This window comes from Nymphalis io, chromosome 14 (genome assembly GCF_905147045.1).
Source record: "Nymphalis io chromosome 14, ilAglIoxx1.1, whole genome shotgun sequence".
NCBI lineage: Eukaryota > Metazoa > Arthropoda > Insecta > Lepidoptera > Nymphalidae > Nymphalis > Nymphalis io.
Genome location: NC_065901.1, coordinates 10057920 through 10073499, shown reverse-complemented (window position 1 = coordinate 10073499; position 15580 = coordinate 10057920). Strand labels below are relative to the sequence as shown.

Sequence of the window (15580 nt, the reverse complement as noted above, 5' to 3'; positions counted from 1 at the left end):
TAAAGAAGCAATGAAAATGTTAAACATGAATCACAGAGTACATAATCACTAAATTTTAACGCTAATGTTGCTGCCACAAAAAACATTAAAAAATCTACTATTTTTATAGACGTCAGAAACTTTAATGCGTCTTAAAGCACTTCGTCGTTTTAATTCGAATAAAATATAGCTGATGTAAACAAATTAAACGAGAAAATATTCTAATAATAAATTTTCAATTCAATTTCAGGCCACATCTATTCTAAGATAATTCTTAAATTCAATTTATACAACAAATAAAAGCTCTCGATTGCATAACAGAACATGAAGAATGAGAAGCTGCAAAGCTTAATAATTATTATATCATTTTGAAATAAATTATTACCTGATGTTGTTACATAATTTCAATTGTACACATTGTTTTTAACGCATTTTAAAATAAACTAACAAATTGATTGTGAAAGTGTAAAAGTGTATATTTGTGCTATGTTAAGAAACTTGTTTTATATTAAATTTACTATTTAGTTTAGCTTGGCAACACAGGCCAAATCAACAAGCGGCCGTGCTTCATTCATCTTTTTGCAAAAAATATAAAATTAGGTCTTTTTAAATTTGTTTTTGCAACTTTCTGATGACTTTTATTCCTATATATTTCTAAAGTTATTCTAGTGAGTGTTGACTATAGTCTCACGTATGGAAATACTAGTAATTTTGGCCGATTTCAAGTGACAGATGTTTCTTCGCTAAAACGCGCCAGTTTTTAATCAAATAAAGTGAAACTATTTCTAAAAAATGGAGGATACCAGTGAAAAGCTCGTTGATATTCAATCTGCAACAGGAGAACCAGGTTAGCGTGATATTTCCTCCAACTATCGTTTATAATTTTTCGGCATAGTTTATGTAAACCGACAAAGTTGACAAGTATGACTAGTTGGATTTGACATACTACGATTTTTGCTTTACTTGGTATTTTATGCCTTTAAAACTATTTTCATGTTATAGTTTCATAATAAAAAGCCAAAACAGCGTTCATATTGAAGTCTTAAGACCGTTATAAATAAATATACACTGTTACTTCGTAACAAGATTAACATTCTCATTGCATCTTCATTTGGTCGCGTTATAATCTATCCAAATATCAATAAGCGCACAAAACCGACATGGAGTACAGAGTACATTATGATACATCATAGCCACTATGAGAACTATTTGAAATAGCAAATTGATTATCGAATGTTTTGATCATTGCGATTTTTATTTTTTCTTAATTATAATCTAAGAATAAATACTTCATACAAATTTGTGTCTTATTATAATAAGATAAGGTTTACATTTTTTTAAATATTTATTTTAGGTTATGGAAGAGATGTACCTACTATAAATATTGTGATTAAAAGAAAAAAGTATTTATATATATATATATATATATACTTTTTATATATATTAATAACCATGGCCATGGTTACATTGTGGTTATTATAGTAACATTAAATAAAGGTAGTTGTTTTATCATAGGAATATTAATAATATAAAACACAAGCCAAGGGGTTTTTTCATTTTGAGTTTTCTAATCATAATTTTAAATACTTTATAAACTAACTTAAAAAAATAAATATAAGTGTCTTGTATTTATAAACAATATTAGAGGAAACTCAATATTTGAATTAATCATAGATAAGATGTTAAATAGATATGGTGTTTCAAATAGGACATTGTCTTAAAAATTTTGGTTGTCTTTATAATTTGATGCAATTATGTCAATATGAATGGCAAATAATCAAATCTCCATTTTTCCAGTTTGTTCAATTTATTGATTTTTGTTCCGCCTCCGATTACATGTACATACAATGTACATGTACATGACAAAAACAGATTTGCAAAAAATATAATTATATTAAATATTAATTATTGCAATTGTATGTTATAGTTTTTATGTATATTTGGCTTTAAATGATTTGTTAAATAATATAAATAAGTGATGAAATAGAATTTGCCACAGCACAATAATTAGACTATATACAGTTTATTATATTACATATTAGTATACAAAAATATAATATTATCATAAATCTTTGCTAATATTATAAATGTGAAAGTGAGTTAGTTTGTTTATTTGTTTGTTATGCTTTCATGTCTTAAAATACATTGCCAGGTGTACAGAAAATGAGATACGGTACCTAACTTCTGCTTCCTTGAAATGAAACATAAATTGAGTTTGATGGTTTTATTTACTACGCGAGTAACTTTAGTAGGATTTTATAATATAATAAATTTACTTATATCATAAATTATGTCTTATATTGTTGTCAAACCAGTTATTCATATTATATAATATACCTTACAAACTTTCACACGCTTACAATTCTTGCTTTATTGTCTTCATTAGTCAATTCTGCTGGCCATAGGCCTCTCGCAAGGGGCACCAAATCTGCCATGTTCTTAGCCTTCGTCCAGTCGGGTCCTGGCTCGTTCTACATCTGCTCCTGAGAACTGAGACAATTCAGTAATACGCTTAATTGCTATTCTTTTGATTTCATTTAAGTTATTATATCATATCATTGCATTACAAATAATTTTTTTGTTAATGTCTTTTGGTTGTGCCAGCAGGGCACAGATTAATTCAACAACATCCCATAAGATGGAGAAGACACAAAAGACACAAAAATTTATATATATATACACATATATATATATATATATATATACATATGTGTATATATATATAGAATATAATAGAATTCTGCACAAATAAACAAATATAAATATACATCAATATATATCAAGCTAATCATCAAAACAAGTATTTATATTCAAGTGGTGCTGATTACAAAATTAAGGCAAGAACTTTTAAAAATTTAACATAGTGTTTAGCGTAAACAATAAAAAATTAAAATTAAATAATAATTTATATTTATAAAAGTAAAAAAAAACAACATAAGATCAATCCAATATGAATGTTAAACAGACAAATGTAACAAATGTTAACATAGAAAATGATACAGATAAAAGATATATTTTTAATAGGTTTGGTTTGGTTAAAACAAGTTATTTTTATAAAAAAAAAACAGTCTGTTTTGTGTCTTCCTTCATCATGCAATATATGAGTTTAATTTCTCAACTCAACTCAACTTCGTATGAATCCTAAAAAAATGACATTTAAACAAAACATTGTCTAGACTATGACAGAAATTATACTTAGAATGTCAAGCTGCCTCAAGTAAGACATGAGTGAAATCTTTTATTTCTATAAAACTGTTTAGTTTCTATGTAACTACTACTTCGAATTGCAGTAAACAATATATATATAGAGCGAGATATATATATATATATATATATATATCTATATATATATATATATATATATATATATATATATATATATCTATATATATATATATATATATATATATATATATATATATATCTCGCTCTCTCTCTCTCTCTCTCTCTCTCTCTCTCTCTCTCTCTCTCTCTCTCTCATCTGCATAAAGCGTTTAAAATAATTAAAGATGTTAAGGTATGTCTTATTCATACAAGTTAAGAAAATTTGGAAAATATTAAAAGATTCTGATGATCTGATTATACATATATAGCCTTTTGCAATCTCAAGGGGAGCAAAAGACAAATAAACCATGTTGACATTGAATTGACACAATATTGTTGGTCGGAATCTTGAATGATCTATTAATTTTGTCGCAGCTGTTATCAGAATATTGCAAGTAGTAGGGTTGTATGATATATAAGAATATGTAAATTAATCAAGTACTGTTTGTACTGCATAATATTGAAGTGCAGATCTGTGAAATATGTAAATCTAAGATTTGTTTATCTTTACTTCGTCTTCGGTTGAAATAAGCTATATGTCTGTTCAGGCTATAATGAATGTCAAATATAGAAAGTATTGGATAAATAGAAATTATATCATAGCGTAAACATAGATTTTAACAAATGTATTTTACACACTTTTATTTCTGCACTAATCAGTATAAGCATTTCGATATTATCAATATCTGAAGAATGTAAAAGATTTTTTATTTATTTTACAGGGATTATACAAGCAGTCTCCATCACTAGTCCTGTGAAAGTTCAGGACACGTCGCAAAACTTGTTCCCTGAGAGTCCAGTTTATGAACCAGAAGAACCTAAACTCATAGAAGAAAATGTTGAGGTCTATATTTTTTAAAATTAGAATGAAATAGTATGTTTCAATGTGATTATAAAATGATTTCGTGAAATTTATCCGCAGGTCGATAGTACTATGGCCGAATCAAAAACAAAAGGTAAATCATATAACATTTGCTTACTATTTTAGGGTATAAGCTATTTTTAAAATAATTAATGATTTTTTACAGATGACCATTCAGTCAATCACGTTAAAAGAAAGTTATCTGAAGATACTCCTGACAGCAGCGCAAAAATTCAAAAACTAGATTTGGAAGATGAGGAAATAGCTGTCTCAACTCAGACCTTAGACAACGAGGTATCTGAGATAACAAGTGTGGCAAAACGAAAATTAGAAGATGAACTACCGTCTACATCTCGCGTTCGTACGCCTGTTCGTTCAAGTCCTAGAAAATTTACTAAACGAAGCAACAGTGCTGATATTACACCAAAAACGCCAAAGACTAAATCGCGATCAGCTAGTGTCGATATAACAAAAAGTCGAAACACTCCAACCGATATGAAAATAGATTTTAAAAATGAGAAGATTGTAGATGACGTTCATGAAAGAAACTCTGACAGTTCAAGTCTAGAATTAGTTAGAGAAATCCAGCCAAAAGTTCCTGATACCATAGCGGAGGAGAGTGCTGAGAATCTCAATGATTCACAAACCTTTCAACTGGTCCTATCACCGTTTCCAGAAGAATGTTCCAGTGAGGATAAAATTAAAGAAACTAAGTATAACGGCGATCCAATAGTGATTAAATACGAGGAAGAACATCTTACCACTGAGAAAGTTCTAGAAACAAAAAGTGATGGATACAACTACTCAGATCTGAGCAATTTCGCCCAATCCATATCAAAAGAAAAAACTACAGATCAAGAAAGTACGGATAGCATTTGCTCCGCCAATCTAGATAGTCCTGAACATATACCGACTGTCGCTTCGAAAATGATAACAAAATTATCCAATGGTAATTCTTCCACACCGACCGAAACAAACAGCGATAAACATGGGTCCGAAGAAAATACCCTCGATATTATGAAGTTGAATGGTAACAAAGAAAAAAGAAACAAAAACGAATCGTTTAGAGCGAGCAACACGACAACACCCTCAACGATATCTCCTTTACAAAACGGACACTCTTTACCAATAAATACGCCGCAAATACCAATTTTTGATGTTCACGTCAGCCACAATGAAGACTGCGAATTTTTATCGCTTTATGTAGTCCGAACTGACAACGATGTTGGGATGGATATGTGCAAAGAATACCAGAGGATTTCGAAACGTTTTACGATTGATCCATATTTAGGTGATGTTTCAGTAAGTACTTCACCCTCGAGCGTAACTAGTATCGGAATGGTTAACTTACAAAACAGAACGTCATTCGCATCAAATATTAGCACCGCATCATCGTCTAGCAACCGCACCAGTGACGGAGCCTTCGTGGTCCCACAACCTCCAAGGAAATCCGTGTCCAATCCTACAACTACCGTCAAAGGCTACGACTCATTGATGAAAAAACTCCAAGATATATTTTCGCACATCCGAGATGCATCAGTTTCAGATATTAACCGTTCATTGAACGATGACAAAATATCGGTCGGTATTCAGGCGACATTGTCTGACACGGGCTTTAGTAATGGTAACGCCAGTCCAGAGGAAGTTAACAAGTGTGATAAGACAACTCCAAAGAGTTCTCTCAAGAAGTCCAGGGTAAGAGGACGACGGCCAATTGCCGGGAAGACTAAACGCGCCTTATTACCAACGCAGCACGAAGAGGCTGAATACATGCACGGTATGACTTCACCAGAAATGATTCCAACTAACGGTGACAGTGGAAAGATGTCTCCCGTAAAATCTCCAAAGGAAGAAAAGCCTCTCTCCGCTTTAATCGGGACACCAAAATCTGTTTCCAAATTGAAACAAAAGCGACGGCCAACATCTCCTAGACCGGCGACGCCGGTTGAAAAGGTAGCCGTTAAACCTGAGTACCCAGGTTATGCACCAGATACGGTCGTGCTAGCTAAATGGGTGGACAAGCGTTACTATTCAGGCAAAGTCTTGGAGATAACAGAGCTAAATAAATATCTGATAAAATTCGATGACGGTCAGAGTAAAGTGCTTCTCGATGATTTTATAATTTTTGGGGATATGAAACAGTTGCCATTACAAGGCCAGTCCGTTTACGCAATGGTCGATGAGGAACAAAACTATGAGCCAGGTTTAGTTCTTGGAATTGAAGAGAATGAAAACGGCACTGTGACGTACCGCTGCACTACAGATGGGTAAGATTACTATTATCTAGTAAACAATATTAAACAATGCTTATAGCATATCACAATTAGTATTTATTACTTTCAATTTGGACATTAATGCGGTGATAACTTTCCACATTGTGTTTCGAAATATTTATTTGATAATATTGGGTTCATAATTTAACATGAATTTAAATAGAATTATTTTGTCTAGAGAATTAAATTGATATTTTTTGTACAATAAAAACAGAAAAATTATATCATAATATTATATACAAAGCATTTTTTTTTATTAATTTAAAAAAACGAAAACGTACTTTTTTGTTTTTGTATAAACAATAACTTCAGAAACTAGTTAACTGATTTTATATTTTTTTCAGTCTGAATATAATCAAATAATTATGTATATTTATTATGTATCTATGATTTGACATACAATAATAATTGTCGGTTTCTATGTAAAAATAAATCATTTTGTTTAAATTTGTTAATAAGATTGCCCCGTTCTAGTGACACGATAGTGATGGTGACGGCGAGCGAGCTGTACCTGACGGAGGACCAGGCGCGCTCGCTGAAGGAGTCGTCGCGGTGCCGCTCGCCCGCCGCGCCCTCCACGCCGCGCCGCCGGCACCACCGCGAGCTCGACCTCGACAACATCATACAGGTACGCATATACGCACGGCAATTACATTGCTTCCATTTTTAAATATATTTTAGTAAATATGTATGTATGTGTGCTCCTCGACTCTTTCATTGCTTCTATTTTTAAATATATTTTAGTAAATATGTATGTGTGCTTCTCGACTCTTTCATTGCTTCCATTTTTAAATATATTTTAGTAAATATGTATGTGTGCTTCTCGACTCTTTCATTGCTTCCATTTTTAAATATATTTTAGTAAATATGTATGTGTGCTTCTCGGCTCTTTCTTTGCTTCCATTTTTAGATATATTTTAGAAATTATGTATGTGTGCGTCTCCACAAAGATATTTATGTATAGACGCCCGACTCTTTCAGTGCTTCCATTTATAAATATATTTAAGTCACACACACAGACATTTATGAATAACCTATTCCAATCGAAAAGTAGAGATAAACAAACCTTAGATTTACATATACCATGTTATTTCCTAATAGGTCTGTTATATTATACACTTTGTAGTGCATTGTTATTGATTATATTATATCTTTATTTATCACTATTTCATTATTTATTTTATTATTCCAAATTTTCGATAACAACTTCGCCGACATTCAAGACACCATTTCTTGCGAATCCATAAGGAAAAGCATAGATTATTTAAGATCTCGACCAATGATATTGCGTCAATTCAATGTCATTGTTGTTTGTTTATCTATGCTCCTCTTGTGGCTGGAATAGACTGTAGATACAATACGAGGTTCACTTCAGGTACTGCGAAAAGCAATAATTTGTATTGAGATTAAGCAGTGTGTGAACGCTAGCTAATATACTTGTTAAACTGCCATTGTCTTTATCTTAAATGTATCTTTTTTTTAAACTTGATGAGAACTGAATGGGAGAATTGTATGTCTGCAAAAATCAAACAAGAAAATTATTCGAAAAGCACAATAGAGGAATTTAATGAAATAAAATTTTGAAATAAATTTTCTCACAACGAGCATGTAATTATATAATCCTGGTTATAATTTCAGGGACCGCGAAGCGCTCGCAGTCGAGACAAGGGGAATTCAAGTGCCAGAAAACGGGTAGCATCACCAAAGAGTCCGAAAGCTTCTACCTCAGGTACATCACCATTATTAGTGTGAACTGTGCGACTTAGTTATTATTAATAATGACAAATTATAATAATGCGTTAATTTAATGTAGGTGTCAAAACTAAGAGCACCCCAGTCGGACGGAAGCGTCTGGCGAGCGAGAGCAGCGAGATGAGCGAGAGCAGCAACTCAGCGCCGCCGGTGCGCCTGGAGGAGGTGGCCGGCGTGGAGCCCGAGGTGCAGCGCACGCCCAGGAAGATCGACGGCGTCAAGGGTACATACATACAACTATTAACACATTTAAAATCCGACTCAAGGCGTATTATTTATCTTTATAGTTATCAGGGAGTGTTGTTTTATTATATATTTATATAATGAGATGATTAGTACACCTCCTTACCGCTTTATTTATTTATTTCATGTCCTTCACCCAAAGGTTGTCTGAACGAGATCGCTCTTTTAGCGATAAGACCGCCTTTTGTGCAAAATAGTTTTTTGTGTTTGTGTTTAAAATGGTTCTGTAACTCTTTTGGTGTACAGTAACAGCCTGTGAATGTCCCACTGCTGGGCTAAGGCCTCCTCTCCCTTTTGGGGAGAAGGTTTGGAGCTTATTTCACTATGCTGCTCCAATGCGGGTTTTTTGGTGTACAATAAAACATATTCTATTCTATTCTGCATACAGTATATATGTTATTCCTTACGTAACACTTGCCCCTTTTACACATCTCGTTTGATTGACTTATATTTAAATTAAAGAAAAAACGATTTTATTCTTTAAACAAATTATATAATTTCATTACGTAGGCGCAGCATCTTATTAGTTGCCGATTCTAAAAAATTATTAAGTCTACGAGTTCATATTTTGAAGTAAATGAGAATAAATAAATATTACATTTCGTAATTTTAGCTGGTCCCTTACAACTTAAAGGCGCTGCGAAACAGAACATAGGAAAGAAGAACTCGAAGCTGACGAAATTTGAAAATGATGAAGATACAGTCTCCACATTGGGACCGATCCCCAGCGCTGATAGCAAGATATTCGCAGGGCTTTGCTTCTTACTCACCTGTACTGAACCACCGCGACCGGCTCGATCTGAGAAGGTAAGTAAAAAATTATTTAACCAGTGCTACATAATCGTAGGCGTGAGGCCTTTATGAATCCTTAAGGACTTGATATAAAAAAAAAACGAATTAATATGCAATGATAACTCCTCTTAGTGCCAAGAAACTCGACACTACTCATCCGAAGAAGATGGTGAGACTACATCCACTATGGCCGGTACTGACACTGAAGACCTGGAGTTCACCGACCGACCCTTCAACAAGGAACGTCTCAAAGAACAGCTGGAGGCTGGCGGTGGTACTGTTTATAGGTATGTATGAGATTGAGAGAGTATCATAATCAATACCTCGCAAGTAACAGTCTGTCAATGTCCCACTACGGGGTTATGCTATTTATTAAAGTTAAGAAGCCGAGATGGCCCTGTGGTAAGAACGCGTGAATCTTAACCGATGATCGTGGGTTCAAACCCGGGCAAGCACCACTGAATCTTCATGTGCTTAATTTGTGATATAATTCATCTCGTGCTTTACGGTGAAGGAAAACATCGTGAGGAAACCTGCATGTGTCTAATTTCACTGAAGTTCTGCCACATGTGAATTCTACCAACCCGCATTGGAGCAGCGTGGTGGAATAAGCTCCAAACCTTCTCCTCAAAAAGAGGAGAGGAGGCCTTTAGCCCAGCAGTGGGACATTCACAGGCTGTTACGGTTATTAAGCATTTTATCAATTTTTAGAAATAGCTGAAATTCCTTTAATAAAAAAGCTAAGATAATTTCCTTTTGAGGTACTAGTGCTAGGTATTTCTGAACCATAAAATATATCTTTAAAGATAACAAAAGTACTACACTTCTGACACCGCCTATCTACTGTATTGAGCGAGCGGGACACACAGAAGATGCCTTTAACCCTGTTTCTAAATTGCGCATGCGCAATTGTCATTTTGATCGTATTATTGAGTTATGCGCAGATAATTGCTGCTAACTGCTAACTTCGGAGCGGTAATACAACCTAACGTTAACTATAAAACGAAATTATTATATACATTCAAAAACAGCAATCATTTTTATGGCTATGTTTTGATTTAACTTTATAAGGTTTGACTTTATAAGAATGCATTATAAGGATCGATAAAGGTAATTTATAAAAAAATAATTTATTTGTTTACAGTCATTTCGATGATGTTCCCAAGAACAAGTACACCGTCTGCAAGTTGATCGCTCCACGTCCGTGCCTGACTGCAAAATACATCCAATGCCTAGCAGCGGACATCCGGTCGGTTTCCCACGCGTGGGTCATTATGAGCTGCACCAACAACCGATTGCTGGATATTGATGCATTTGTTCTGCCATCGGGTTGGTCAATACTGAAAAAGTGCTTCATTAACTGGGTTAGTTTTACTTAATACTACATTGTATAATATTCGATTTCATTCATTTATTCAATATAATGTTTTTGTATAATAAGTATGTACTTTAACCTATCTAAATTAAAATTATTAACATGCGCCAAAATTACTTTACAAATAAATCTTAAACATAAATTGTATTTAAATATTTTAGAATCCATCATCAGGAAAACGCAACACAACATTCTTCAAGGACAAAACCATTCTCTTATGCGGCGATCAGGACACGTTTGTAAAATTCTGGGAACGAGTTTGCACTCTCGCTGGGGCCAACACAAGAGTCGTCAACGAAGAAGACCTGAACATGTCCGGAGCAATATGTCTAGTCACCGAGTGGGACTGCCCGCATGAAGTACAGAACAAAGCGAACCAAGACAACATACCTCTCGTGTCGACAACCTGGGTCGTGCAGTGCCTGATCGAGGCTAAAGTGATCGCTCCCACCAGCCACGATAAGTTTTCATTTATGTATGCAGAGCCAGAATGATCCTGGGACTTTAGAAAAGTGCTCATTATACGTGAATATTGACACATAGTGAGTGTGCGATGAGACGCTGTGTAGTGTAAGGATTGTGACAAGTGACAGGTCGTTTCTAATTTTATTTTACCAATTTTTTTTTTATATCCTCCCAAATCATGTGATCTCTTCAAAGTAAAGTTTTTTTATTGCTAAAACTTTATCTATTGTTTGTCAGAAACTATATTTGAATTTCATTATTTTTCTAAAATATTGTTAATTTATGGTAATATAAAAGTCGATGTACCTACTTAATTATTTTCTGAACTTGACTATTAGAATAAGGTATGCATAAAGGAAAATAGACTTTAATCTTTGGACAAAATATGGGAACTTATCTGTCATGCACACTTATTTCCATAGACTTTACGAGACTAACTTATGTGGACTTATTGATGAAAATTTAACCTTAGAGAAAGTTTTGTCCCTTTCACATATTAATGACATCATGTGTATGTGGAAAAAGACAAAATACAATGGTTGAGGCTGTATTTTTATTAATAATGTTATTAGCATTAAGGAACTTCATATCGTAGCCCTTCAGTGAAAGCCAAAAAGAAATGTCTTAAAAAAAAGTATGTATGAAGTGTAAATAAGAGTTAAGTGTGCGCTGCATAAGTGTTAAGTTCTTGAAACTCTGTGAGTAACATATAATTGCTAAAGTTCTCATTATCATCAATATACATTCATCTCGAAGCTGTTCATGTCTCTTCTCAATTAGAATTTCTACCCAACATATATGAAAACAATTAATTCGTAATATACGAGGTTTACATTGCAGGTAAACGATATGTGGGTAATTTAAATGTTGTTATGACATCAAAGTTTTCTTGTATCAAAGAATTTAATGTGTGTTCTAGGAATTCGTGTAAGTTTAGTTGTACTTGTGACAAAATAATCTGTATTTAGGTGTTATATAAGTGTAACTATTTGTCTATTGCCTGTAAATTGAATTATAGCTTTAGATATAGTATAACACTTCAAAATTTAATTAACCATTGCTCGTTATTAGCAAAATGTAATAAAATAATTTCTCTAAATGTACTATTAAAAAGATATGACATGAAAAACAGTACAGTAGTACTACTACTGTACTGTACTGTACTGTACTGTACTGTACTGTACTGTACTGTACTGTACTGTACTGTACTGTACTACTGTACTGGCATGAAAAATTTGATGTAATTCTTTTTGGAAATACTTGAAATATTGTAGCGTCTAAATAACGATTAATACAAGTAGAAATAAAACTCTCAAGCTGGTGTGGTATGAGGTAAACGGTCCGAAGGCTCACTTAATGGAAAGCGTCTACCGCTGATTTATATTTCTTTACGCGCGAGTAATGTAATATGTATTACATTTGTTATTTTATGACAGTCGTTAGATCTTCTATACAGTATTGGTCAACCCAATAATATTTAAGTATTAAATAGACAGTTCAGGTGTCAACTTAAGGCAAGAGTGGGGTATTGCGAGCAAAGGGGGCAGTTAAATTCAACATTTTGGACACGCACTAATGAGATTCTATTCTGTATTCGTATTATTTATTATTTTTATCGCCAGAAAAAAAAAACTTAAAAGCTTTCGATCATAAATCAAATACAATACACACTTGTAATATGACAGATAGTTTGGTAAATGTTATAATGGTAAATAAAATTGTAAATGGTCTCATTTAGATTATATTACAAGTTTAAGATTAATATGTAGTATAGACGACGAATTATTTAAGACTTGATGTTAAATGTTATATTTAATCTGTGTTCTTGATAAATGACTTAAACTAAGACTTGAAAACCTGTCCAATTTTTTTTTTTATAATGAATTTCATTTAAAAAGTCTTCCTGTGAACAAAATGATTTGCTTGTTTACAAAAAATCTAAAAATTTAAATTCTATCATCTCACAGATAAATAGTTGTAATGATTGTAAATAAATCAAAATAATTATAATTTATTAAAAAAATTTTTTGAAGCTCTATTCATATTATAAAGTAGTGTGATTTCAAATTTGTATTTTTAACGAGACTGCTCTATACAATGTCTATGACTTAAGGTTTATGGAAAAAATCAGGAGAGCATTTCAATTTACTATATTTTCTTATTTCATGGTAATGTTACCATGCTCAAAAAATAATGAAAATTGCCTTAACCAAATCCATTGCGTTATTCATTTCGTTTTTTAGTATTTTAATTAGAAAACGATGAACTGAAAAAATATTTAGTAGTTTTGTCTACTTGTTTTTTAAAGAGGCTTTGTTTGAATATAATATATAATACCTATATAAGGTATTGTACTCATATATCATTGTTCTGTATTTAAATAAAAATGTCTATCCTGTATTGAAGTCTTAACTTAAAAATGCCACGAATTTACGTTTATCTTAAATAAGTACTCAAGTCCATTCTCATTAATATGCGCTTTACAACTAGATAAATTGAAGCTGGACGTCACGAATTTTTTATCTTAAATATGTTTCAGGCTTATTTTTTTTTTTATTAGCCTTTATAAAATTTGATGTCAACGGTATTTCTTATTTCTTCCTAGAAAGTTATTTAATAACGCAAATAAGTTTTCGTAAATCTCTAAATAAATTTAACAGTGCTAATTACATATTAAAATAATTAAGTATAAATATTTAATGGAGTATCGTGTCAATAGAGAAAGTATGTATAAGGATTTTAGTGGAGGTGTACTTCCAAATTGTTGAATTAAAAAATTCGATAAATTTTAAGTAGATGCATTTAAATATAATGATACAGGTTGAAATACGAACTGTATCATATTATCATACTTCTTATATAATTCATCTTGATTCAAACAAATATAATATGACCATACTTTAAAATGGTTTATCGATAGATATAAATTAAGCTTATGTCTTTTTCCAGTTACTATACCTGAGAAGTGATATTTTTTTTTTATATATATAATAGAATAGTACGAGGCGTACTTCACATGCTATCATTGGCTTGTAATTAAGGATCAGTAAGCTACGGTTAACGGATAGTTGTGTAAATGGATGAAGATGAAATATATCCGTAAGCAAGTTTTTTTTTTTTTTTTAATATAGTGTCTGGGCTTTAGCAATTCATCGTTCGTACAATATATAATAATTGTATTTATATATAAAAAAAAACTGGTTTTTTTTTGTTTTCAAGTTTATTTCCCATTCGAAATGGGTTTTTGACAATCTTTGTGGTAAGTAGTGAAACTATTATTCTAAATGTTTGACTTTATATGAAATAAAAACTAATCGTTTTTGTCATCAATCTTACTAATAAGGTATCTATTGTAAATTGATGTATAATTCAAATTAATAACAAAATTTATATAATCGTAAGAATCAGTGTACATTTTCGATTCAATTTTTGAATGTATAATTTAAAAAGTTTGGATAAGCAGCACTGAACTGTTGTAAATAATAAAATAAGACGAAAACGTTAAATATACTAAATTTTGAATAGACTTAATTATAATCATAGTTAATTTAAAAGAAATGTGTGTAGTAGTAGCTGATGTGCAGTTTCTTTCTATTTGACTCAGGGTGAGTTCTCATATTGTAAGCAAAATAAAAAAATTATGTTCGTAAATAAAATTACAACCGATTGTTATTGTTGGCAACATGGATGTTTTACATTTTACTGCCGCTTTGTAAAATATATACTCGCCCTTACTGCTTTTCATTCAATGCATGTGTTTCGTTACACTATGACTGCTATAAAATGTTGCATTTTTTTCATATATTTTTTTTTTATATATTTTTTTTTGAGTTCTATCAGAGATATCTGTAAGAAATCAGGTAGACATTGTATTATGTTAAATATCAATAAATAATAAAAGTATATTTTCTTTTATTTCACGACCAACTTAATAGCGCCATCTATGTTATAATATTGGCCTTACTTCGATGACATGGTGTACAGCAGAGTAAGGGTCCGTTCACACAGACCGGCTCGGAGAGGAGAGCAGATTTTTATCACGTTGGAAACAGTGTTTTGAGTGATTGTAGTAAAGTTTATTTTTGCATTTGCACCTTTTTTGTCATTAAAAATGCCTGAACGCGCTTCGTGTGAAGTAATAAAAGGAGCCGACCGGCTCCGCTTGCGTGCTCTTTCTCGCTCGCACCCGCTTTCAGATCTCTTCCAGCCGGTCGATGTGAAATAGTTGGCGGCTCCGCTCCGGCCAATTCCAAGCGTATACGACCCGGTCTGTGTGAAAAGAAAAAAGCAGGCCGATGCTCTCCGAGCCGGTCTGTGTGAACGGACCCTAAGAAAAAGGCTTACTAGTTAAATCGATAGATGGCGTCAGTAAGTATTAGGTATTCAAATTATTTTCTTGGATCTATAACAAACAATACGATTAAAACATGTCACTTATTTTTGTAGATGACTAATAATAAATTTAATGAATATTAGTTTTTGTTAAGAAATAACTAACAATTTAAAAGTAAACTG

The 15580-nt window shown here is 32.2% G+C and overlaps 1 protein-coding gene across 1 annotated transcript; it reads left to right on the top strand.

Annotated features, from left to right (window-relative positions):
- The first annotated feature begins 530 nt into the window (after positions 1-530).
- Positions 531-13053, top strand: LOC126773194 (uncharacterized). The gene is made up of 11 exons (XM_050493921.1): positions 531-826; positions 4026-4147; positions 4226-4259; positions 4332-6432; positions 6913-7066; positions 8077-8167; positions 8252-8413; positions 9047-9240; positions 9358-9512; positions 10370-10589; positions 10762-13053. Exons 1-11 carry the CDS (start codon positions 772-774, stop codon positions 11092-11094), a joined length of 3621 nt encoding a protein of 1206 aa, XP_050349878.1. The 5' UTR covers positions 531-771; the 3' UTR covers positions 11095-13053.
- The last annotated feature ends 2527 nt before the right edge of the window (positions 13054-15580 follow it).

What these genes read in the sequence shown, in the direction of transcription:
- LOC126773194 (XM_050493921.1), top strand. Translation starts at nt 772, where the DNA reads ATGGAGGATACCAGTGAAAAGCTCGTTGATATTCAATCTGCAACAGGA. An exon ending in ACCTCGACAACATCATACAG is followed by an intron (nt 7,067 to 8,076) that starts GTACGCATATAC and finishes TTATAATTTCAG; the next exon opens with GGACCGCGAAGCGCTCGCAG. An exon ending in GGCGGTGGTACTGTTTATAG is followed by an intron (nt 9,513 to 10,369) that starts GTATGTATGAGA and finishes ATTTGTTTACAG; the next exon opens with TCATTTCGATGATGTTCCCA.